The sequence below is a fragment of the Dunckerocampus dactyliophorus genome, chromosome 1 (assembly GCF_027744805.1).
Source record: "Dunckerocampus dactyliophorus isolate RoL2022-P2 chromosome 1, RoL_Ddac_1.1, whole genome shotgun sequence".
Lineage (NCBI taxonomy): Eukaryota > Metazoa > Chordata > Actinopteri > Syngnathiformes > Syngnathidae > Dunckerocampus > Dunckerocampus dactyliophorus.
Window position 1 is genome coordinate 41,354,483 of NC_072819.1, and position 23,461 is coordinate 41,377,943.

The 23,461-nt window shown below is 41.7% G+C and overlaps 1 protein-coding gene across 6 annotated transcripts in view; it reads left to right on the forward strand.

The window, feature by feature from the left end:
• Positions 1–23,461, forward strand: part of LOC129178627 (ankyrin repeat and SAM domain-containing protein 1A) — a 56,519-nt gene that overhangs the window by 21,329 nt on the left and 11,729 nt on the right. For 3 of the 6 annotated variants that reach the window (XM_054771017.1, XM_054771034.1, XM_054771053.1), the window contains 13 exons: positions 4,350–4,646; positions 5,620–5,695; positions 5,789–5,890; positions 5,962–6,042; positions 6,151–6,320; positions 6,431–6,493; positions 7,480–7,612; positions 9,081–9,121; positions 9,598–9,691; positions 13,367–13,842; positions 18,538–18,594; positions 19,379–19,448; positions 22,533–22,645. In XM_054771017.1, the coding sequence (XP_054626992.1) occupies positions 4,350–4,646; positions 5,620–5,695; positions 5,789–5,890; positions 5,962–6,042; positions 6,151–6,320; positions 6,431–6,493; positions 7,480–7,612; positions 9,081–9,121; positions 9,598–9,691; positions 13,367–13,842; positions 18,538–18,594; positions 19,379–19,448; positions 22,533–22,645 (1,773 nt within the window). The remainder of the gene's footprint in view (positions 1–4,349; positions 4,647–5,619; positions 5,696–5,788; positions 5,891–5,961; positions 6,043–6,150; positions 6,321–6,430; positions 6,494–7,479; positions 7,613–9,080; positions 9,122–9,597; positions 9,692–13,366; positions 13,843–18,537; positions 18,595–19,378; positions 19,449–22,532; positions 22,646–23,461) is intronic. The other 3 variants (XM_054771042.1, XM_054771061.1, XM_054771026.1) reach the window with 2 other exon arrangements.

The window sequence follows — 23,461 nt, forward strand, 5'->3', positions numbered from 1 at the left end:
ACAAGGTTGTCATGGTAACACTGTTATGGCTTATTGCCGATACAGTGGTGGCAAACGACCAAGTGGAGACAGAGAGCCAGGTGTGGGACGGAGCTTTAAGGGCAGTCCGGGGGTTCTTCAGTAGCCTCCCTCAGGGATTCAAAACAACTTCCCATCCGGACTGGATCATCTTTTTCCTCATCTTAGTGCACATGCCCCTGCTTTTTGTGGACTTAGGGTTAGTGGTCCAGTGAAAAGCTACAGGAATAGTAGTCTGGTTGGGTCTACACTTTGTACCATCCAAATAGCAGGAGCGAGCGACAAGCTCTCATCACAGCTTGCATGTTGTCATAGTCCATCTTCTTCCGCTTATCCGAGGTGGGGTCATAGGGGCAACAGCCTAAGCAGGGAAGCCCAGACTTGCCTCTCCCCGGCTACGTCGTCCAGCTCCTCCTGGCGGATCATGAGGCGTTCCCAACCAGTTGAGAGACATAGTCTCTCTTTGTTGTTGTTGTTGTTGTTATCATAGTCAATATGCTAAATCAAAAATTTAAAATAATGTTTTTTTAATGTTTGCTTGTTATTCAGCCTGTCGCACAAACGTGAGAAACATATTTGATTATTGGGTAGTAGATTCCTTAAAAAAATATCATTATTTTTAATTTTATTTTTGCTGTACCTCTATTTCTATGCATACATGTTTTCATTCAAAAATAATTATCAAGTAATATGTATTAGGGCATTATTATTATAATTGATTAACTATGTGGCCGCATGGTGGCCGAGTGGTTAGCATGTTGGCCACACAGTCAGAAGATCGGGAAGATCTGGGTTCGAATGTCCGTTGGGCATCTCTATGTGGAGTTTGCACGTTCTCCCTTTGCGTGTGTGGGTTTTCTCCTCCCACATTCCAAAACATGCATGTTAGGTTAACTGGCGACTCATCCATAGGTATGAATGTGAGTGTGAATGGTTGTTTGACTATATGTGCCCTGCAATTGGCAATTGAAGAAGGCAACCAGTCCAGGGTTTACACCGCCTCTCACCCAAAGTCAGCTAGGATAGGCTCCAGCATACAGCATAGAAGCGGCATATAAAATGGATGGATGGATGGATTAACTATACAAGTGAAGCCCATTTACCATTTACTGCCATTTTGCCTGTAACCAGGAGAAGTGCAATTTAGCATAGAATTCATTATTAATTTTATCTATAGTCACATTTAGACTTGTAACTCTGCAGGCAATATCAGTTTTTATCGTTGAAATTGTTTTTGTTTGACTTCTTTCTGTTATTCTTGAGTAAGGATACAGTGTACAGTATAGCCATGGTCTGCTGTGGCTCATGCAAGCTTCATGTCGCTATATAGGTCACTTGTCTAATACAATATATGTTTAGATGAATTCCTCTGACCCTGCCTTGCATATCTGAGATTAGAAATGTAGAAGAAAAATGCAGGTTCTCTCAGAGGTTACTGTGTGGTCCCCATCCCCATGCCCTTGTTGTGGCAAGTGAATAACGCTTGTCCAAACATTTTTTTAAATTTAACTCCCAGTTTCTGCAATTGTCGGGTGGCTTACCTACCATCTGCTATTTGAAGAGTTATCACTTTGAGATTGCAACATTTTTGAAAGGCTTTCATGTCAGTTGTGTTTATAGGGCATATTTCATTTAATCACATGCACAATGAAAGGGAACGTAATCTTCCCTTTAAAATGGACACAGTGTCCAGTGAAAATAGATTTTGAGTTTGTGGCAGGAAGTTTGCGAGACGTTCACCTCGTCACAACGCTGCAAGGCTTGTTTACTCAGGAATGTGTGAGTGTCCAAACAAAAACATTATCACTGTAGCCTGCTCACAAAATAAACATCCTCAGAAATCTTGTCTCCCAGAGCATATATTTTGTCTGATTTGTCAACCCAAACAGAATTGCTATGAATAGAAGAAGAAGAAACCTGTTATACATTCATCTCCTATCCATACAGAGCAAAGCATTGATTGTGACTTTTGACAGATTAGATTCTGGCATCAGTCGTGCACACACGGCCCCTTGGTGCACAAGCAGCAACAGCTGCTCTAGCTCGTCCCTCCTCCTCGCCACCCGCCTCCACTACTACCGCCGCCGGGGGCCAGGGTGACGTAACCTAGTTATGCCGCCAGCCAGCTCCTCACGTGACAGAGGTCGCTCGTCAGACCACGTTACCGTCTCCGGGGCTGCAGGTTGTGAGAACCACGCGGCATGCTTTCTTTGCTCTGTCACAGAACCTCTTTTCCTTGCAGAATCTGGAATAGACAAAAGAACCATAAAGGCCAGATGTTCCTTGACAGCGTTGATCAATAAGCGGCACAGATCTTAATCTCATCTTGTTCGACATGGACTGACGTCTAAATCAGGATGAGCTTTTAGGCTGTGGTTGTCCACAGCAAAAAGGTTTTCATGTAAACAACATTCTCTGTCCAGGAAGTAGGCTGGTGCCACATGAATTTAAATCTGTTTCTCAGTGAGGCTGTGAGGCATTGATGCCATTTGCACAATAACCCTGAAGAGCTCCATATTGGTGGTGGACGTTTGTTGCGATGTCCCTGTTGGAAGATTGCTTGATATACATTTTATTCTTATAATGTTGTTAAAGAAATCGGGCTGCAACTAACGATTATTTTTTTAGTCGCTTAGTCTGAAGCTTGTTGTTTCAATTAATTGAGTAATCAGTTAGGCCCAAATCAATATGAACCAAAACATATCAGAAAAGGGGCAAACATGTAAATCACTGTTTTCCAAAGTCAAAGCTGTTGTGTGTGAATATCTTGTTTTGCCTTAAACACAAAGATAATAGGTCTGCTTTCATGGATTTAGTGTGGAATTGTGAACAAAAACAAAAGTCTTTCTAAAGCACCGAGGTCACAGAATCAGCTCACCAGGTGTATTTGTTCTTCTCCTGTTGGCACATAGGAGCCACAGAGTTTCCTGTTAGTATATTTGATACACATATTTACATTATCCTAAGTCATTTTATTTTTGGATGCAAATGTGTGCAAGAATAACCGATATGACCACAGAGGCATCCACAAGTGAATCATGCTGATGTAATCTCTGCGTGTGTTTGCACGCTGAAGTCATCTACATCTGCAGAGTTTATCTCACTAATAAGCAAATGCTTGACAGTGCGTCACAGATTAAACTCGGCACGATCCTCTTATGGGAGGTTCAGCCTTTATTCTGCATGTGTTTGAGTGTTGTCACAGGGAGGAGAGAGGCTCCTCTTTGGAATGACTGGCTTTCAGAACATGTGCCCCCCCACAATCTGTGGTCCTATCTGCAACACCCGTTTCTACACTTGAGACTGCGGCCAAAAGCCTTCTGGACAACATTTAATTGTTTGTAATTCTTGACCAGAGTCAATGAACGTCTTGTCTTTACTGTTGTGGACAACATATGAACTGTGGCCTTTGTATAGTTATCATTAACAGTGCTGTACCTGGATGCAGCACAGTCTCAGTTATGGCGGTCTTAACTTTTCCTATGCCATCCTCGGCCAAGGTCTGCAAAGTCTGCCACCTGCTGGTTGTGCATGATCGCAGTCCTCAGCAGAGCTAGAGCTTTTCACCTTGATTACTATTGATTTTGTTGATGCACGCAGTTATTCAATCCAATAAGCGACACGTTGTGAGTTCATATTGTAATTGAGTGATTTTAATTGTTGCAGAGTATGCTTGCCTCCTTTTTAGCCATGAATGCACTGCAGATTAATGAAAAGTATGCATACATGAGGTCATATCTGTATGAGGATTAATTACTGTAGCACAAGATTAAACATGAATATAATGTGGGTATTGTCTGCCATTGGTTACTGGCTGCAGAGATTTATGTTGTAATCGTTTCACTGTTAGGGCTATGTTCTCACAATTCCAGTTGCGTGGAGGTTGGACCTTCTTTTGGATTGCTAATAATAATTGCATGCTTATCTCCATTGTTGCAATATATTATTTACATCTTTGGATGAACGGATGGACATTTTTCTTACATATTAATAAGGATCAAATTCTGTACACCAGTGCAGGCACGGCCTCACAAACCAAATGTATGTCCAAGTGGTCCATGCGTCTTGTAATTCCACACCTGCCTGGGTGCTTCTGTCTCTTTTGTCATCACTACTTCACCTGTTCCATTAGTCCATGTCTGCGCCCACACCGTCGTCCTCCTTTCTGTGTACGCCGTGTGTTTTAATGGTGGTGGTTTCTCTCTATAGATTGTTTTGTTTGTCTATTAGGCTAACCAATAGCAACTCACGCCAGTAACAACTCCTGTGCTTAACTAGCTTCCTGTGCGTCTGTGTTCTTGCTTCTAAACCTGCATGTGTGCCCCCAACAGAACAATGACAATGAGACGCCACTGCACTGCGCCGCTCAGTATGGACATTCACAGGTGGTGCGGCTACTGCTGGAGGAGCTGACGGACCCAACCATGAGAAATAACAAATTTGAGACTCCCCTGGATCTTGCTGCACTGTATGGCCGCCTAGAGGTGGTCAAGCTGCTTCTCAGCGCCCACCCCAATCTGCTCAGCTGCAACACCAAAAAGCACACACCGCTGCACCTGGCCTCCCGGAATGGACATCTGTCTGTGGTGGAGGTGCTGCTAGATGCTGGCATGGACATTAACTACGAGGTATGTTTTTTTTTAATTTACGTATTTGTGCATTTGGCACAGTGGTCAAAGCAAGGCACATAAAGGTATGCTAGGATGAGGCTGATGTGGAAAAACAGCTTTGGGATGAACTAGAATAGAGATTCTTTGCAACAACATCAGTGACCTGACTTCCTAAATTTTCTTCTGGATTCATGGAAAAAAAAAATTAAAAAAAAAAATCCACAAGACACACAATCTTGTAGAAAGCTTCCACAGAAAGTTGAACATTAGATTACTTTAAAAGTTTTTTGTTACAAATTTCAACTTTCAGTGTTAATATGGTTCCATAGACCAAATGATGACAAACTTATGGTGATATTGCAGCATTTCCTGCGGCTAATGCTACTTCCCATTCAAGTTCTACAATTTCTCTACAATTCGAAAAATAGAGCTACGTCATGCACACCCAGATGTGGGAAGGCGTGCCCGGGGCCCGGTCTCTACCAAACAGTGCCATCCATCTGTCTGGAGATATGTTTGCTTTCCTTCTGGCCTCCTTTTCATCTAAATCAAGGCTTGTCTAGTGACTTCAGGCCCTGCATCATGCTGGTTGCAATTAACATGGTCCTGTGAGCTGAAAAACAAGCTGCTTGTACTCCTAAACTTGCAAGAGGTGTTTACTAGGTGCTCAACAAAATACAACCATAGGATGTTCATTAAAAATGTATATACATAGAAGGTCTTTTATGAAGTATTGGAACGTACAGGATGGCATACAAAAGGAAGGATGTGGTCACTGCCCAAGTCTGAGTAAAAAAAAATTGTATTATGCCATATGCAATGTGCTCTCAATTTTAATGGACTACTCTTTTAGACTTAAGCTTTCTGAATAACGTTGCATTCGGGTGTAAGTGAAAATCAATCAGGAGTTGAAACGTCACCAATCTGTGGATGTGTCTTACAGTATTCAACTTCTGTCTTCTATTCCTCTCATTAATTACATTTTTTTTAGACTGAGAAAGGCAGCGCACTCCACGAAGCCGCACTGTTTGGGAAGACGGACGTGGTACAGAAGCTTCTCAGTGCAGGTCAGAAGTCAGAATCACTGCTTCAGATTGCCTCAGAAAATTAATTAATTAGCAAAAAAAGATAGCACAACCCCTCCCTTTGCTGGCTCTCAGGTATCGATGTGAACATGTTGGATCAGAAGGGCCTGACAGCGCTGGATACTGTCAAAGACATGCCCTCTCAGAAGAGCAGGGAGATAGCAGCGCTCATCCAAGGTATAAGCGTGCATACTTGCAAGGAGAAACGTCGATTTTAGTCACTGTGAGTAAATCTTTACCTGCTGTAGGTCTTGGAAAACCACCTGACATGGAACTGCCCCCTCCACCAATCCCTCCACCTCTGGAGAGTCCTACTCCACGGAAAAAGGGTACGATTTTGCAGGTGTTCAGAATTTGTAGAACTGTGCTTGCTGCTGTAATTGAAGCAGCTCATTCATCAATTTGAACAGCACATTACATTGGCAACTTTTTTATAGGTGATCTGGAGAAAATGAGCGAGCTGATCTCGGGGCTGGCCCCGGGGCCTGAGGAGGAGAGTCCCTATGAAGCTCTGTTTGAAGCTACCTCTTGCCATTCGCTTGACAGCGTGACAAGTGGCAAATCCTCAGATAGGGACTCCGGAAGACCAGACAGTGAAGCAGGGAAGGTCAGTTGTTGTTGTTTCCCATACACCCACTAGAGGGCGCTAGTGGTACTCTGTTTATATGGTAGGGCGCTTGCTCAACTTTGGCGCTATGGACTGTATGTGTCTTGTAGAAAGATCGTCTAGTCCACTCATCACATGCTGGTCCTGGTCTTGAAGAAGAGGTGAGCTCAGAGGTAAGGCGATTTCAAATGTATTGCATTGCTTTTGTTCTAACTGAAGTTTGTTCAGTTATAGGAGGTACACTGTACAGTATATAGATAGCCAAAATCATTTTTCTACCAGTTTTATTCCAAACGTCACTAATTATTGCAATGTAATATAGAGACTTTTTTCCTCAATGCTTTGTAATGGCCATTTCTGTTTTGACTTTTGATGATTTTTAGTGTTCTTTAACCCCGTCTCTTTAAATGCTTATGGAGGTGCACAGGAACAAGACCAGCAGGTGATTTAGAGGGGGGTGTGGTGGGTGTACCCCACCCCACCCCGTTTTGAGGCACCCATGATTTTTCTGGCCTGATTGTGATGTATGTCCATGGGGACATGCATCTGAATTATGGGCGCGTGGTGGACGCATATGCCAGAATGCAACCGAGACGCATGCTATTCCTGAACCCACTGTCAGGCTGATCATTTACATTGGACATTGAACGTGTGCTGTACATGGCTATTCAGGTGGAGGTGCAAAATAAAGGTACTGGCATCATGACTATAAGGAAAACTGTTGTCTATTCTCAATGAAAATTAACCAGAAAAGCGATCCCCAGTGACATAAATTTATACTCAAATCCTCGGAATTTACAGCTGCTTCAAATTGGAAAATATTTCATAAATAGAATGTTTATTTTATAAATAGAATGTTTTGGCTTAAACGATATATTTCAAGGATAAAAATAACAACAAACTCTTGAAATTAAGGACATAAAATTGGCCACAGATATCACCAGATTGCAGGAAATGAGGTCTAATTTAAAATTTTTTTCTGGGGGAGGGCTCCCAGCCCCTCCGCTCCATTTCCAGTGCCCTGGCCACACCCCCCCTTTTCAAAAAAGCTAGATCCGCCCCTGACCAGAGGGAGAAAAGTGAATGTAACAGTAGCGCTTTGCCTATCATTTTGTTGTTTTTAGAAACTCTTCTGCCCTCTTTGTCTTGTTCTTTGTAGGCTCTATTTACCAACAGTAGTATTGATGAGAGAGGAGAGCCTGCTGAGGAAGAGGAAGATCACACATATGAGTTGTTGCTGACTGCACAAACCAAAGTCCCACCACCAGGCCAAGAGTCCCAGTTCCATAAAGGTAACAGTGCAGTACAGCAGGCCAGCCCCAATGAAATGGCAAAACTAATATACTGTATGAACATAAAATAATGGAGTATCATTACAGAATATACCCCATCACGGGGGCCTAAATGAGAAGCACACACTCCTGAATTGAATAGCATTATGTGTGATTATATACAGTAGGTTTTAATTAGGAGTCCATCGTGAGACTTTGCTTTCATTGTAGATGTTTTAGACCCAAAGTCCCTCCAGCATTCTACCTCGGTCAGGCAGTTCCCCACCTGGATATACGACTGCTTTAGAGGAGGCAGAAAGGACCTTTTTGCAATTTTGCAATTAGGCATCTTTGTGGAGTTTGCATGTTCTCCCCGTGCGTGCGTGGGTTTCTCCGGGTACTCCGGTTTCCTCCGACATGTCCAAAAGTTAGGTTAGGTTAGGTTAACTGGCGACTCTACATTGTCCATAAGAATGAATGTGAGTTTGTCTATATGTGCAGGGTGTACACCTCCTCTCATTCAAAGCTAGGATAGGCTCCAGCATACCCCCGTGACCCTAGTGAGGATTAAGCGGCACAGAAAATGAATTAATGAAGGAATTATCTTTAATAAATCTGCCTTTTCATCATGGCTGCCGAGCCTTTAAGGCTAATCAAGAGCCTGTCAAACTTACTTTCTCCACATATAAAACATATCATTCATCACACATCCTCTGATGTAAATCTTAAAGGGATAGTTCAGATTTTTTTGACATGAAGTTGAAGGACATCTCCATCAGCAGTGTAGTGCATCAACAGTGGCTTTTCTCCCTCTTCGTCCCGCGAGCCTAGTTCTGGTCAGTTTTTGGTGTTGAAGAAAGTAGTTCCGGCTACAAAAGGGGTGGGGTCACAAAAGTAAAGCGTTTTGCTTCTCGAAACAAAATGCTTTCAAAAGATTAATACATTTGCATCACAAAACCGTTAAAAAAAAAGTCAGACCTCACAATCGCTCTGCGTTGTTTTCTCTCCCTTCGTATTATTGCGTGCTTTTGCCTGCCCAATGTTGTGTATGTGTTTCACAGTGTTTACATGCGTGTGTGACGGCTGCTGCGACACAGGAGAGCTAAAGTGAGAGCACTGTGGAACACTTACTGTACATACAGTGGACAGACAGAAGCACTCAGTGATATGAAGCGAGAGAAAATAACGTAAAGCGAATGTATTATTCTTTTGAACGTTTATTGTTTTGAGAAGCAAAACTCTTTACTTTTGTGACCCCACCAACTAGCCGGAACTACTTTCTTCAACACCCAAAACTGACCAGAACTTGGCTCTGGGGACGAAGTGGGGAAAAAGTCACTGTTGATGCGCTACACTGCGGGTGGGGATGTCATACAACTGCATGTCAAAAAATCCGAACTATCCCTGTCAGGTAAAGCAGAGTGGTAAAATGGCATGGGCATTTGTATTTGCAGTATATGCTTACATGTTTTATCTTTTGTCTCCTTAGATGGAAGCGCATCTATCCAGTCCAACAGTGCCCTACCTCAGGTATTTATTACATATTGTACACATACACTCCTCATCAAAATCTTAAGACCATTTGAAAAATTGCAAGAATTTAAATTTTTTGGGCATTTTTGCTAAACTTTCAAGGCCCACAGAATATTGAGTTTTCGGACTACATAAACATTTAAACTATCTAAAGAAACTTTAGACTCTCTTCCCTCATCAGGAAAAAAAAGTTTGTTTCTATCCTTTTTGGGTCTTTGTTACAGATAATGATGAGATGTACTCGTTTCATGCTCGTATTCGGCAAAAATGCATTATCTGTAACGGATATTCGTTGATATTGAGCATCCGACTCATCCCTAATTTCCATGCAAGCAATGACATACATGGTGTCATGTGATGTTGGCCAGATGCCCTATTAGCTTGAAAGCTGGATCGGAACTTGTTTGCGAGGTCTGAATTGATTGGCAGGCTAGAATATCCTAACCATTTCCCCTCCCTCTACTCCACCATAGAGTAAAGCCAACGCCCTAAATGACCCCGGAGCGCCAGCCATGGCAAAAGATACACTGCACCCTTCCGGACGGGTGGGACAGCGGGCATCGGGAGGTAAGTTTGGACACCAGCCTCTTATTTACCTCCTCCAAAGAAGCTTTGTCTTTGTTGTAAATGTAATGTCAAACATTCTTTTGTTTGGTACTGACAGGCGAGATTAGATCTTATGCTGGGTTTTTATCAAATGTCAACCAGACAAAGTTACCTCCCTTTAGCTATTACCGTTGTTATTGTTCACTCATTTTGTAGATGACAACTGTTTACGCCTTTCGGGAGGGCTGAACTTTTGAGTGTTCTTGTTTAGAGAATAACTTTTGTGTTATGCTGTTTGGGTAAGGTAAAATGTAAAAGGGGGCTTATCTCCTATTAAAATCACAAGCCAAGCCTATGAGTCAAATGTTTACCCTGCCAGGGTATGCATGCTAATGTACTGGAACAATTGAGTGAATCTGGCTTGTCTGTATAGACCAGTGCTTCTCATAACTGTCAGGAGGGGCAAGAGAGGCAGGGAGCACTTTAAATATTAGTGAAGACCTACCAACATGTATGAATATGTTGTACTCGGCATGCAGTTTAAGTCTTGAATATGCTTGTATGCTTCACTGCTCTCCATTTTGTTGCATTTCGCTGGTTTCAGTTTCGAGTTCAGTCTGTACAGTACAGGTAAATAAGTAGATATTATCACTTTTGCAATAGTATTTCATTTCGGGGGCAAATATGTCATTACCAAAAAACATTTTGACTACATTTTCGCATTCTTGTCTTTTAAATAGAACCGCATTGCATAATTTTTGAATAGATTTTTCCCCACTTGAACAAGCTTCTCTAACAAGGAAGGATTGGGTTTGGTTGCTTTAGCCCAGGGGTGTCAAACCATGGAGAGCCAAGATACTCCAGGTGTTCTTTCCAGCCGGTCACTAAAGCAGGTGATTTTAATGATCAACACCTCCTTCAATTTGAGGGAAGGAGCCTCATCAATGAAATCACCTGCTGGAGAAACTGGTTGGAGAGAAAACCTGCAGTGTCTCTGTCCTTCATTGACACATGTGCTCTAGTCCTATGTCATTGGTGTCATCAACTGGAGTATCCACATACTGTAGTGGATACTGTAGTGGATACGTTTAGTAACCACGGATCTCAACTATCCAGACTGGAAGCTACAGACATTTGTTTCATGTGCAGAATAAAGGCCAAAGCTGAATTATTTGATAGGCTTGTCTCGCCTCCTTTCTTTCCTATACAGTACTGTACAGTATACAGGTATGTATATGAAACGTTTAAAATGACTTATAGTGATCATTTTGACTAGACATATTGACATATTGCAGCGTGTAACTTGTTACAGTATTGCAGCATATGGTATCGTTTTGGCCGTGGAAACTCCCAACAGCTGTGCTTCACAAAGTCAGTAGTTCTGATTGGATCTCCTCTCCCATGTGCAGCTAAAATACCTGTGATTGGATATACAGTATTTGTAACTTGTCCCTGCAGTCTTCAAGACAAAATCAGATGATTGGATTTCATTTTTGTCTCGTTGACGAAACTGTCAGTTGATTTTGTCATAGTTTTTGTCAACGTGCATTTGTTTTGATTAGTTATCGCCTCGGTTTTTGTCAGGAGGAAAAAAGGTTGTTGGCGAAGCCATGCCGAAAATTATTCATCTATGAAATTAACACTGGTTGAGACTGAATTAGGTGCTCTTCTGCTGGTCCCAGAAAGTAGTGCACCTAATTTTTACTTCAATTGCTTGAAGATTACACACAATCAATTAATTCTTGACTATCAATCATTCCATTCATATTATTAAAGTTTTTAAAATGTGCCTGTGAATTTTTCTATTCACTCCTAAATGAAAAAAAGTTTAAGTTTTCTCTGTCAACTTTTCATGCACACTGTTAAAGGCACACATTATCTTGCCATGCAGAACTCTAAAGTAGCTGTCTCAGTCAAAATATTTTATTCTGCTCATGTGGGAAATGCCTTTTAATTGTCATTACTCATCCAACTGTGGACCAGACCTCAGGTCACTCAGTATGCGGCAGGTGCATAATATATGCATGGTCAGCCATACTTTGGCTCATCAGTCACAAATGCAATATTGTACCCTGCAGGAATGCACTGCTGTGTGTGGAGTTTACAGAATTACAATGGGCTAGTTTTTTAAATAGGAGCATCATGCAGGCAATAATAAACATGGGGAAGTTAGACCGTGAAGGTGAATAAAGTAAAAGCAACTGGACATGTGGTAGACTTTGATTGTTTGATTGTAAGTCCAGTTGGGAAGTACAGTTCTGTGCACTGCATCAGTTTTTTCAAAACAAAATGACATCATAAGTGAAACATGGTGCTTGCAGTGCCAAAGGAAACACTTCCACATCTGTGGTGACCTCATCTACATGAGCTGCAATAATATTTGATCATGCTCTGTATCGGAGGCTTGAGAATAGTTACATTATGCAGTAGAGAGGAGAGGGTTAACCCAGTGTGAGATTGTTGGAACCAGATCGATGTGCTCAGAGGGCGTTCACTCTCCAAGTTTGGCAGAGATCCTGACGTATGTGCAGAGTACGCCCACTCACCTCTTTTTTATCATACCCAAACCCTCACATACTTCAAGTACTTCAAGTGTTTAGCAACATGTGACAAGACTTCACAGTGTTGGCGCACGCACTCATGCACACACACACGCACACGCACGCACGCACACACGCACACACACACAAAGCCCCAAATAACAGTTTTGTGGGGCATGTTTCTTTTTTGCTTTAAACTGAAGACATAGCCTCTGTTTTGAAGCTCATTGCTTTTTTTCCCCCATGACCGCTGCCCCAGTTTCCCTGTCACCAAACACCCTGACCCCATCACCCTGACGGAGACAGTTCATGCATCCACAGCACGCTCCCTCTCCATGTGTCACCGTGCTAATTACCTAGAGTCTGGCCCACTGAGGATGAGGCGATTCAAATTTCCATTCCTGAGCCGTCGTTAGAGTCCAGAATTAGAAATCAGAAAACACAGAGCTGCTAGTCACACGGAGAGACAACAACACACAAACACAGGACTGCATAGTGGAACTGCAGACTTGGAGTTAAGCTAGTGTTTTGTTCCCGTTTTAAAGCCAAGCCAAGATGAATGGTGGGTTTGATGGAGGAAAGGAGGCTTAAGTGGCAGTAATTCCTATGGGAGAAGAAGGAAGAAAATGTAATTGTTTTTAACTGCACTTGCTATGCCATCTCATTAAGGAGTTGTTTTTTGTTGGAGAAGGCAGTCTTTGTAAGCAGAACTCCAATTGGTGAGTCTTGGCATTTGTTTTCTTTCTGGATTGTGTTTTTATATGGCGTGTTTATTTGCAAGAGAGCTGAGTCATTTGGAGAATTGTTTCTTGTGACATTGTGAGGACACAATAAACAAGTATGATGAAGTCAGCCACTTTTCTCATGGAGAACATAGCCTGTCACAGAATGCACGCGTTCAGCACCAGCAGCTGGTCGTCAGATGGCTGCAAGCTCGGTGTGGAATCTTGAAATTTCTCTAGCCAACTTTTCTCTCCCCCGCCTCTTGCCATCACCCCTGCTAGGAAACAATTACAAAACTGTTTCAGCGCCTGTGTGGGCGGTTTCTTATGAGCCATGCCCTAAGGATCTGACGCTCAGTCTTCCATCCACTTTCCAGCCCTCCCAAACAACTCTCCCCTCTCTGCTGACCTTGTGATGTTTTTCCTCTCTCTAGATAACTCCCAGCTCAGCCAAGATCAGGGAGCAGGTGTCCCGGAGCAGTTCACCGGCCTTCTGCACGGATCTTCCCCTGTGTTTGACTGTCGCGAGGAGCCCTTCAGGGTTCCAGGTGTCCTGCCACCCTGTCAGAGCCAGCCGCAGTTGAGAGCCAAAGCAAAAGAGCAAGCAACTGCTGCGCCACCTACACGTCCCAGTATGGCTGCCATCGTTACAGACTGTGATCCGAAAGCCATTTATGCCACTGTGAACAAGGAGCCCAGGGACTCAAGGGCAGTGTCTGCTGGTAGGATGCGTCCTCCCGGCGACCTGAAGCTGGCCCGCAGCCTTTCCAAGTCGGACTCAGACTTGCTTGTGTCGCCTCCTAATGAGGAAGACGGAGGACTAGGGAACCGAAGTGAATCAGTTTCTAACTGTAGCAGTGGGAAGAAAAGGCTTGAGAAATCACCGTCATTCACCTCAGAATGGGACGAGGTAAGTCAATGTGGCGTTCGATTAAAGGTTTATTTTTTACTTGACACTGTCACACCTACCTCGACTATTAATCATCACATGTAATTCAAAATCAGTGGGGTTCTTTCTTTGATACGATACAACAGTCCTTGTGAAATCAATAGGGTTTTTGTGTTAAAGTTTGAAGAAGATCTGACTGCTTGACTGCGACCAGTAGGGCACGGACATTAGAATATTAGTCAGAAATATTAATAAAGAAGCAATCAGCTCCAACTACCTTGAAAGCACAGTTTAAGGTCATGGCACTGGATTTTATAAAGCAAGAAAGAAGAGAATGTAAAACATTCGTTCATTTTAGAACTTGGCTACTTCTGTACCAGATTATACAATTCAAGACACTTTTCTCACTGTGCTCTTTGTCAAACATCTTAATGTACAAAGCTTCTCTTGTTAAATCAGCTTGAGTTAAGCCCAAACAAAACTTGCAGTCACCAGGCACTAGACCATAACCACAGGATATTATTATAACTCAATGTTTCCTTAGTCCATCTTGGTTTTACATTCATTTGTTCATTACATTTTTCTTGGGGTTGTTCATGGAGTGTCCTGTATGTTCATAACTAAACTGCACCCAACCCGCTTCAGCATGGTGATGCTCAGGCGGCAAAATGTTAGTGGTGCAAGAGGAGATTAGACAGAAGAGGAGATGGGGATAAATCCAACGAGAAGCTAAGAAAATAAGACGACAGACGGAGATTTGTAAATTTAAGATTCATAGAGAAAGGTGCATATCTTCCTCCCTTCAGCTCTGCTCTCCTTTTACTTGCAAAGACTCAGAGGCTGCCTGCAGGGGAGAAAAATCAGGCAATCCTAATAACACCTCCCTCATAACACAACATTGAACATGCTATTCTCAACAAACAAACCAAAAAACCTTGACTAAGCGAAAATAAAATATTATATACTGTATATATTCTCATAAACACAAACCTGTTTACACTGCTTCACCATTTTATCCAATAATTTCGTGTTTGTCAGCCCAATTTGTAATATAATTTGTTCTGGCAATGTAGTATTAGCATATGCCGTAAATGTTATTGTTTCCGCTAAACTACTTTGAAGTGTTTTGGAGATCCTGTTGCCACCTTTGGTGTCAGAGCAGCCAGCCATGTGTTTCAGGTATCAAATTCAGTGACAAACACAGTGAGGCTTAGCAGTTTAAACTTCACAAGTCTGTCATATATTCAAATGTGATATCCATCCATCCATCCATTTTCTATGCCGCTTATTCTCATTAGGGTCACGGTGGTATACTGGAGCCTATCCCAGCTGACTTATGGACGAGAGGCGGGGTACACCCTGTTGCAGGGCACATATAGACAAACAACCATTCACACTCACATTCATACCTATGGACATACTTGGACAATTTGGAGTCACCAATTAACCTAACATGCGTGTTTTTGCAATGTGTGAGGAAACCGGAGATAACCCACGCAATACTGTATAATCAAGACATTTTCAATGTGAAGCACAGCCGTTTTTTACATGAATTTTCTTGAACTTTCTCTCTGTCAGAATGAGAACCCTGTATATTTTGTGTACAGTGGGTCTCCATGAATGGCGAACAAACATGAATAACGGCCGGACCCATAATATGCCTTTAAAAATGCCTATTTTTGGTACTCTGAACCCTATAATATGACCCTATAATACAGTATGACTCTCACAGTTATTAAACATATGTTTCATTCAGTTTTACACATAATCACGTTTTGTCAAACCATCTTCCTGCTGGAAAATTTTGAGTGAGCTGACTGCTGGAGTTGCTGGATTTATAGCTGCAGATAGCACCATCAAATAGCTTTCCATTTAAGTTACCATTAAGAAAAAAATAATTATTTTCGAATTAAATAATATACACTGCTCCAAAAAATAAAGGGAACACTCAATTCACACTCTGTCAAAACTGCTTCGCCATTATTGAGATTGTCCACTTAGGAAGCAATCAATTTCACAATCTGTTTAGCAAATGGAATAGACAACAAGTGGTGTGTTTTCCTACTTTAATTTTGAGTATGACTCGAAAGCCAGACCTCCATGGGTTAATGAATTTGATTTCCATTAAAAGTTTTGTGTGATTTTGTTGTCAGCACATTCAACTATGTAAAAACCAAAGTACTTAATAAGAATATTTCATTAATTCAGATCTAGGATGTGTTATTTTAGTGTTCCCTTTATTTTTTTTGAGCAGTATGTTAAATAAATATGCGAGGGCGCGAATGCAGAAATGCAAATAGTGAATCAGAGATCTACTGTATTTAATTCAGTCTAAAGTCAGATCAATGGGTTCATGGACATACACATAAGGAAGAATGCAGCACAAGATCAAGATCATGTTAGTTAAGGTCCATAGTTTTGAACTTTAAGGGATTCTTGTCGAGAAATTACCAAAAATCTTCACATGTGGGTTTGAGGTCATCACCTGTAAATGTCAGAGGGGACAATGCACTCATATTTGTGTGGAAGGAGTAAAGGGAAAACATTCTTACCGTCAAGTGAACTGTGAAAACATCCTTTCTATCAAAAGTTAAAACTTGCAGTGTCCTTCTTCGCACATGTTTTAATGAAGAAATGTCCAGTTCTGATGAGAGACATACTGTATAGTCTGGTCTGTTCGCGGGCCACCGTTGTTTACAAGCTTGCAGCGAGTTCTCACACATTTAAACCGCTATCATAGTGACCACTTTTTGACCAGCCTCAGTTTTTTTTCTAATCCAAATGTCATTTCAACCAATCTATGATACAATATATCTGTAGCTCCTGTTATTCGGTGACGACGTGCTGGAATCAAAAAAGCATCAAAATGTTATTTTATTTGTCCAATTTAAGGCCAAATGCTAATAAACTCAAATCGTCTTTCACAAGTGATTGAGTTTTCAGAAATAAGTATTTCTTGGCCTTTTCCTTTGTTTGAAGGTGAAATGGCATGCAGAGTGAGTTGTAGTTAAAATTTCAATAAGTTTAACCGCGTCTGTTCATTCTTTAATGAAAATAGACCCCACAACCCCGCATATATCATCATCCTTCTCTCTATGCAGTGTTGCTGCTCCACCAGCCATTCTACCATTGTGCAAGGTTCCAAGTCATGCACACATTTCCTATAGAACATCTTATTTTAATCTGGTTTGTTAAACAATTCCATTGTTCTTCACCTTATTTCCCCTTTTACATCTGCACCTCCCTCTCCCATTTTTGACTAGATATACACTCATGGAACGTCTGATTTCAAGGCGAACAGATTTGACTTGCATGAGGTCTCGGTCTTTTGCATGAGGCCTATGCTTCTCAGGAGATCTGAATGTGAGTGTGCGCTGGTGTGTAACGGGCATGCTAATGTTAGCTCGGATTGGTCCACGGGATCAGACTGAAGATGACAATCTGGGGGACACAATGTGAAGTGCACAGATGGGAGGAGAGGCTTGCAGACTGAGGGAGAGGGGCCACTTTGTTTAAACTTCACTTTTGAATGGCACCCGGAAGACCATGCAGCCGATATGAAGCCAGCCTTTGTGAGTATTGATTCCCCACTAGAGGCTAATTGTACGCTGTCCACCATGGTTGAAGTGAATAGGAATTTAATTGATGTTTTCTAGCCTTTCTTTTGCTGTAGTATTCATGTAAAACCGGAATATGTGAAATTGTTTCGATTTGGGCTTCATGCGGAATACTGACAATCCAATGTAACAAGACTTAACTAGACCTAGACCTTATTTTTAAAGCACAAGAGTATTCTTACTTGAGTATAGTTCAAAAGTTAAAATATTGTTTTCCCACTTCCCCAACTAAACTCTATTTTGGCTAATACTTGCAGATGTGTTTGCCTTCCAAACATAATTTGTGCTATTATGCAAAGTTTGAGCCAAACTACACAGAAATAGCAAACTCTCGTAGTTGTTTGTACGACAAGTCACTGATTACTGGAGAGCTGATGTTTCCAAGTCCCACAGGAGGGACCTTGTTTCTAAAATAAGGAGCAATGACATTGGGCTATCATTGGACTAGTTGATGGGACTGCTGACAGTGCTTTGTCCTGCTCTGCCACTGAGGTGCTGGCACCTGCATTCCACTGTGATGCATTTGGCTTTCCCTTGACGTCATTTGGTAGTCCACAGCTTCCATCCAAGGTGTGTGTTCATGCCAACTTCCCAGTTGGAGGCTTTTGGTCAGGGCACACTCTCTCTGAGCAACCTTTTATCACTCTAAAAGGCTTCATCATCCTTTATCGGTGCTGTGTTGTTATGTTGTTTGAAATCTTCCAAGTCTATTAATCAACAACCAAGTCATCCTAACAGTAGTCCTGCTGTGAAAAGTTTGATGAATGAGCTCCCTTGCTTTTTATCCCACGCTGGCTCTCTCTTGCCACGGCTAGCTTTTCAGCTGTTGACCTCCACCTCGTCAGTGACTTTTGCCCCTGCCCATTGTATATCCTCATTCGTAGTCGGCCTCTCCTACAATGCAACCCTGTCCCCCTTGTTTCAAGGCTCCGTAATAATGCAGCACTCCAATTTGAGATCCTCTTTCCACTATGAACTGTATGTACAGCTTTTTAAAATTGTTTATTCCATATGTGAGGGATGGTAAATCCACCTTGACACACCTGAGTGTGAGTATGCATGAAGGGAGGCAAAACCCAAAATCTGAATTCTCTCTCAGCAGATAGTGGCACCATCTCCCAGCACAAACCCACTGGGCTCTAATTCCCATGACAGCGTAAGACATCCATCCTCATATTTAAGTATCTTCTGGTTGTCTTGGGATTCGGTTCTGTCCTCTTCAGGGGCATTGTTTTTAGACTTAGATTGGTGTCTTTCCAGAGTTCATGAACCCTTTTGGAATAACATAATCACCGCGATTATTCATTTTGTCCTCCAAGAAACTCAAGAGGCTTTTAAACTGCTGAGTTTAACAGCAGCAAACGCAAAGGATTAATCCCTTTTCTCTCTTGCACATTGGAGTTTTCTCTTTGCTCTTTTGGGACATATTACTCTGTATTTATTTGCTAAAAACGTATATACAGTATTTATTCAACAAAAACTTTCGAAAAATGTCATACAGTATGCATGGCATTTTTAATAACAAATTATGAGGCACAATTATCAGATCAGAGGGGTGAACATAGCTTTTCACTAAGTCAACTAAACCTAGTAAAACCTTTGGATAGTATAGTCATGTTTGACAACATGCATGATGCATTGTATAGAGATGCATGAACATACTGCAAGGGCTTATGGTGGTCTGGGATTTCTTTTGTTGCTGTTTTTAATAACCCCATGCATGGTGATCACCTTTCTTTTCAGTAAATGACTGTTATGGTGTTTATAAAAGTACTGTGACCTGCCAAAAAAGATCAAAGAGCATCTTGATACTTTTATTTGCTATTTTATAGTTAGACGCAAAGGGGCGTCTTTTGTCATTTCTGGTGAGCGGTGGAGGGGATTGAGGAGTGATAGATCCTCCAGGTTCTAATCTCTCTCTTCTGTACTTGTGCCCTCAGATTGAGAAAATAATGACGCTGATTGGTGCTGGCATTGACTTTTCCAGAGATCAGCAATACGCTACTCCAGGTACAGTATGGCCATCAATGTTAAACATAACATACCATACCATTCGTACTGGGCTCTGTGTACAACCCTCACATTTCAGCAATTTTATTACAGTAAATCTTCTCAAGGAACAATACAGTCATCCCTCGCCACTTTGCGCTTCGGATTTCGCAGCCTAACTCTATCACAGGTTTTCTAAAATACATTAATAAATCAGGCTGTTTTGTGGTTGAATACGGCCTACAATAAATCAAAACATGTGCATGTTTAAGCAAATATTACGTATTTTTGTAAATTAAGCATTTTCAAGCATACAAATGGCTAAATTAACTAAAAAACAAATAGAAGGCATTCAGAAGACGTGTTCAAAGATGTTGCTAATATGTAGTATTCTACACTGGTCACTCGGTGTCAGTAATATTACTGTCAAATTCTGTGAGACACACAAGTGCCAGACTTTATTGGCAGCTTTTATTAAAGGTTTGAATTATCCCACAACTGGCACAATAATCCTTAATAAAAATCCCTGATAAAAACACAGGCTACTGTTGCAGCTGTACCCCATGTTAAGCTGAAAGTTAACTCTGAACGCATCATTTCCTGTCTGCCCCTCACTAAGCTCCCCCACGGAACACATTCATAGCAACACACACAAGCATGACTTATTGTCTTAAATGGCTTATTTTCTGTTATTGTGTCTCCTATATTGGGTAATACAAATGTAAATGTGACTATAGGGGTGTTATTTCATGTCTAGAGGGCTCCATTAATGTTAAAACCTGTATTTACAACGTTTTCTATGCTCTATGAAAATATTCCATTTATAACTAAGGAATCGTACTTTGCAGAAATTCGGGTTTGGAAACAATTAACCCCAGTAAACGAGGGACTACTGTACTACAGTATAGAAATGAACCTTGGGCATATTTTTGAATAGTCAGTGTACAGCTTGTAAAGCAGTATATATTTGTTGTCCATTGAAAATAACTCAACACACAGCCGTTATTGTATCAGTGGGTACAATTTGCATGTCCAAATTGTGACCTATATAGGGTGTGTGTGATCTACCACTGCCTTGATTCACCAGTACATCTACACTGCTTTCCAAGCTGTACACTGACTACTCTAATAAATTATGTCCACATAATTTTCCCGTGAGAAGATATAATTAAATGGTTGATAAAATGTGAGGAATGTACTCATATTTGTGAGATACTACACATATACTGCATATTGGATTGCAATCTCTCTTTTGACGTAAAAGGTTTTAGGTATAGAAACAAAGTGAATAAAGCTGGCTTTCATTTAGGGTAAGGGAGCCAATATGGCCGTAAGGAATCGAAAAAAAACCCCATCAGGTTTATGTTCTGTCTGTATTTGAAGGCAGCAAACCATATTACTGTTATGTGCGTCCTTATGGGACTTATCCCGATAAATGATGGTGTCAGGGGACAGGCAATGAATCTGGGCAACTCACATCACTCCTCCCCTTCAGCTTTTAAATGCTGTCATTATTTGAAACTCACCTCCAGGCTTGCATTTAATTACATTAAACCAAACAATAAAATGCACTATTCCCCTGCACAATATGTCATTCTGTCCCTCTTGTTTGTTACGCCACGTACAGGAGTGAGCTGTTTAAATATTAACCACTACGTATGTCAGGGGATGAGCTCATCTTTCTTTGTAGGCTCAAGGAAAGCTGAGAGCACTGCGGTGTATCAGTCGGCGCCACATCACTTGGCAGCCTCTCACCCCCCACCCCCCACCCCCCAGATGCTCTGTTCACTATACTGTCTGTGGAAGGCTTAGGCTTTTGTATGAGTATTCACAGCTTCACCTCAATCAAGCCAAGAAGATGCTCTCTTCTTGGTTTTGGAAGCCATTGTCATACACTCATCGCCGTCCATTACACGTTTGCATCCGTGCGGTGCGGACTGTGGGGCTCTGGTGTCTGATTGGCTCTGTGCCTAGTCAGTTTATCTATTAAAGTGAAAAAGATGGCAATCTGCTTTGAAAAAGCCCAGAATAAGAAATCAAACTGAATAATGAGTGGTGCTGGGGCTCTAGCTGAAGCAGTTGCTGCCATTGACTGAAAAAAACACCACCTGCAGGCTTTGAAAGCGGAGAATTGATTGGTGGAGCAGCATTATAGAAAGAGAGAGAGTTAGTAAGGAGGCGAGAGAGAGTTGGTAAAAAAGGGAGGGAAACATCACAGGCAGCTGCCAGGACAAGACGCAGACGCTACCTCAACATCTGTATGATTAGCTGTGGGAAGAGACTACCGAGGAGTCTTGTAGGAATATTGCTGTTGGATTACATTTTCTCTCATCAAAGTTCATTTTAATGTGCACGTGGTTGGGTGGACCCTCGACTTGGATATGTCTCCTTGTTTTTAAGAGCTACTGGACTGACGGATTGATCAAAACCAATTGTGTTTTTGGGAGTTGGACATTTTATACAAGGAAGGACAAATTTAAACCTTAATTGAAAATTTTGGTCACCGAAATAAAATACATTTGCTGGATGGAGTTGTATGATGCCATCATTTTTCCTATGTTGTAATCTGTCCTTGTCCCACCTGGACATATTCTTCTTCTCTCGATTGGTGCTGTTCATCTCAATCTCTTTTCACCACTTAAGTGTTTCCATCCACATTGGTGCGAGAGGTCTGTTCCGTGCAGGAATGGGTGGATCTACACAAATCGTGAATTAGTATTGTTGTTAAGCAAGTTTCTCCTGCGCCTGCACACAAGTCTCCAAAGAACTTCTCCTGTGACAAAAAAAGAACATGTTCCTGTCTCAGTGTCATGCCAAAGACTAATTATTAGATGGTCAACCAACTCTTGTCATCATTACAATCATCTTTGCCTCTGAGGAGGGGGGCACTTCAGTTAGCCTTTAGCGATTGTGGTCCGGCATCCGCTGACAGGCGGGAGCCGGCATCCTGTCCACAGAGGACACTGTCTCCCCTGCCGTGCTGTTGCTGGTGCGCTCGGCGCTGCTGGCCGAGGATGATGTGGCAATGCCACATGTCATCCTCAGAGTGCCGCTGCTACCGGCTGAAAGGCTTCTCGCTCCTGAAGCGCTTTCCCCTTTCCGCAGGTGCCTCGGTCCGACTGCTGGAACAGTCTGTGGGAGACTGGCTCGAGCTGGTGGGGCTCCCGCAGTACGAGAGCAAGCTGCTCCTCAATGGTTTTGACGATCTTCATTTCATGGTGAGTGCTCTTATTTTATATTCTCATAAATGAATGGGTGTCATTAACCTTTGCTGTTCATTTTATATTTATTTGTTCCTTTTAAGTTTGGCCCCTTCCAATCTCATCCAATGTAGATGCTGCCTCCCACCAACCCATAAACACACCTAAATGAATCATAATGAGCCATAATAAATCCATCTTTTGTAGCGTGAGCCGTCATTTTATGATATCATTTATTCTTACAGCTATTATAAAATAGTGAGCGAGAGAGAGTATCCATAACTGCCAGACTGTTTGTGTAATAATTACATTATAAATCCAATACTGGGGAATGTTTTCATTTCATTTCATTAGGCACATATAATGTGATGTTATGTGTAAATACTGTGTGCATGGGCGTATACAGTATATTGCACAGTGTATATACTCTAGGTACTACATACTCCTGATCAAAATCTTAAGACCAGTTGAAAAATTACTAGAATTTGCATTTTACACATTTGAATCTTAATGAGGTTTTAAGTATAGCTACTATATACAAAAACAAGAAGGGGGAGTGAGACAAAAAGCATTTTGAAAAAGTAATTTATTGAAAACAACAAAGTGAAATAGGCTGTTTATCAGCTGATCAAAACTTTAAGACCCCAGGCTATAAAAGCCAAAATCTGCTCAAATTTTTCATTTTCTGTCAGGCATTCACACTGTCATGCCCTGCTGATGGCTAAAGTTAAGAACCTTTCCCTTTTTGAAAGTGGTCGGATTGTTGAGCTGCATAAGCAAGGCCTCTCGCAGCGTGCCATTGCTGCTGAGGTTGGGAGCAGTAAGACAGTCATT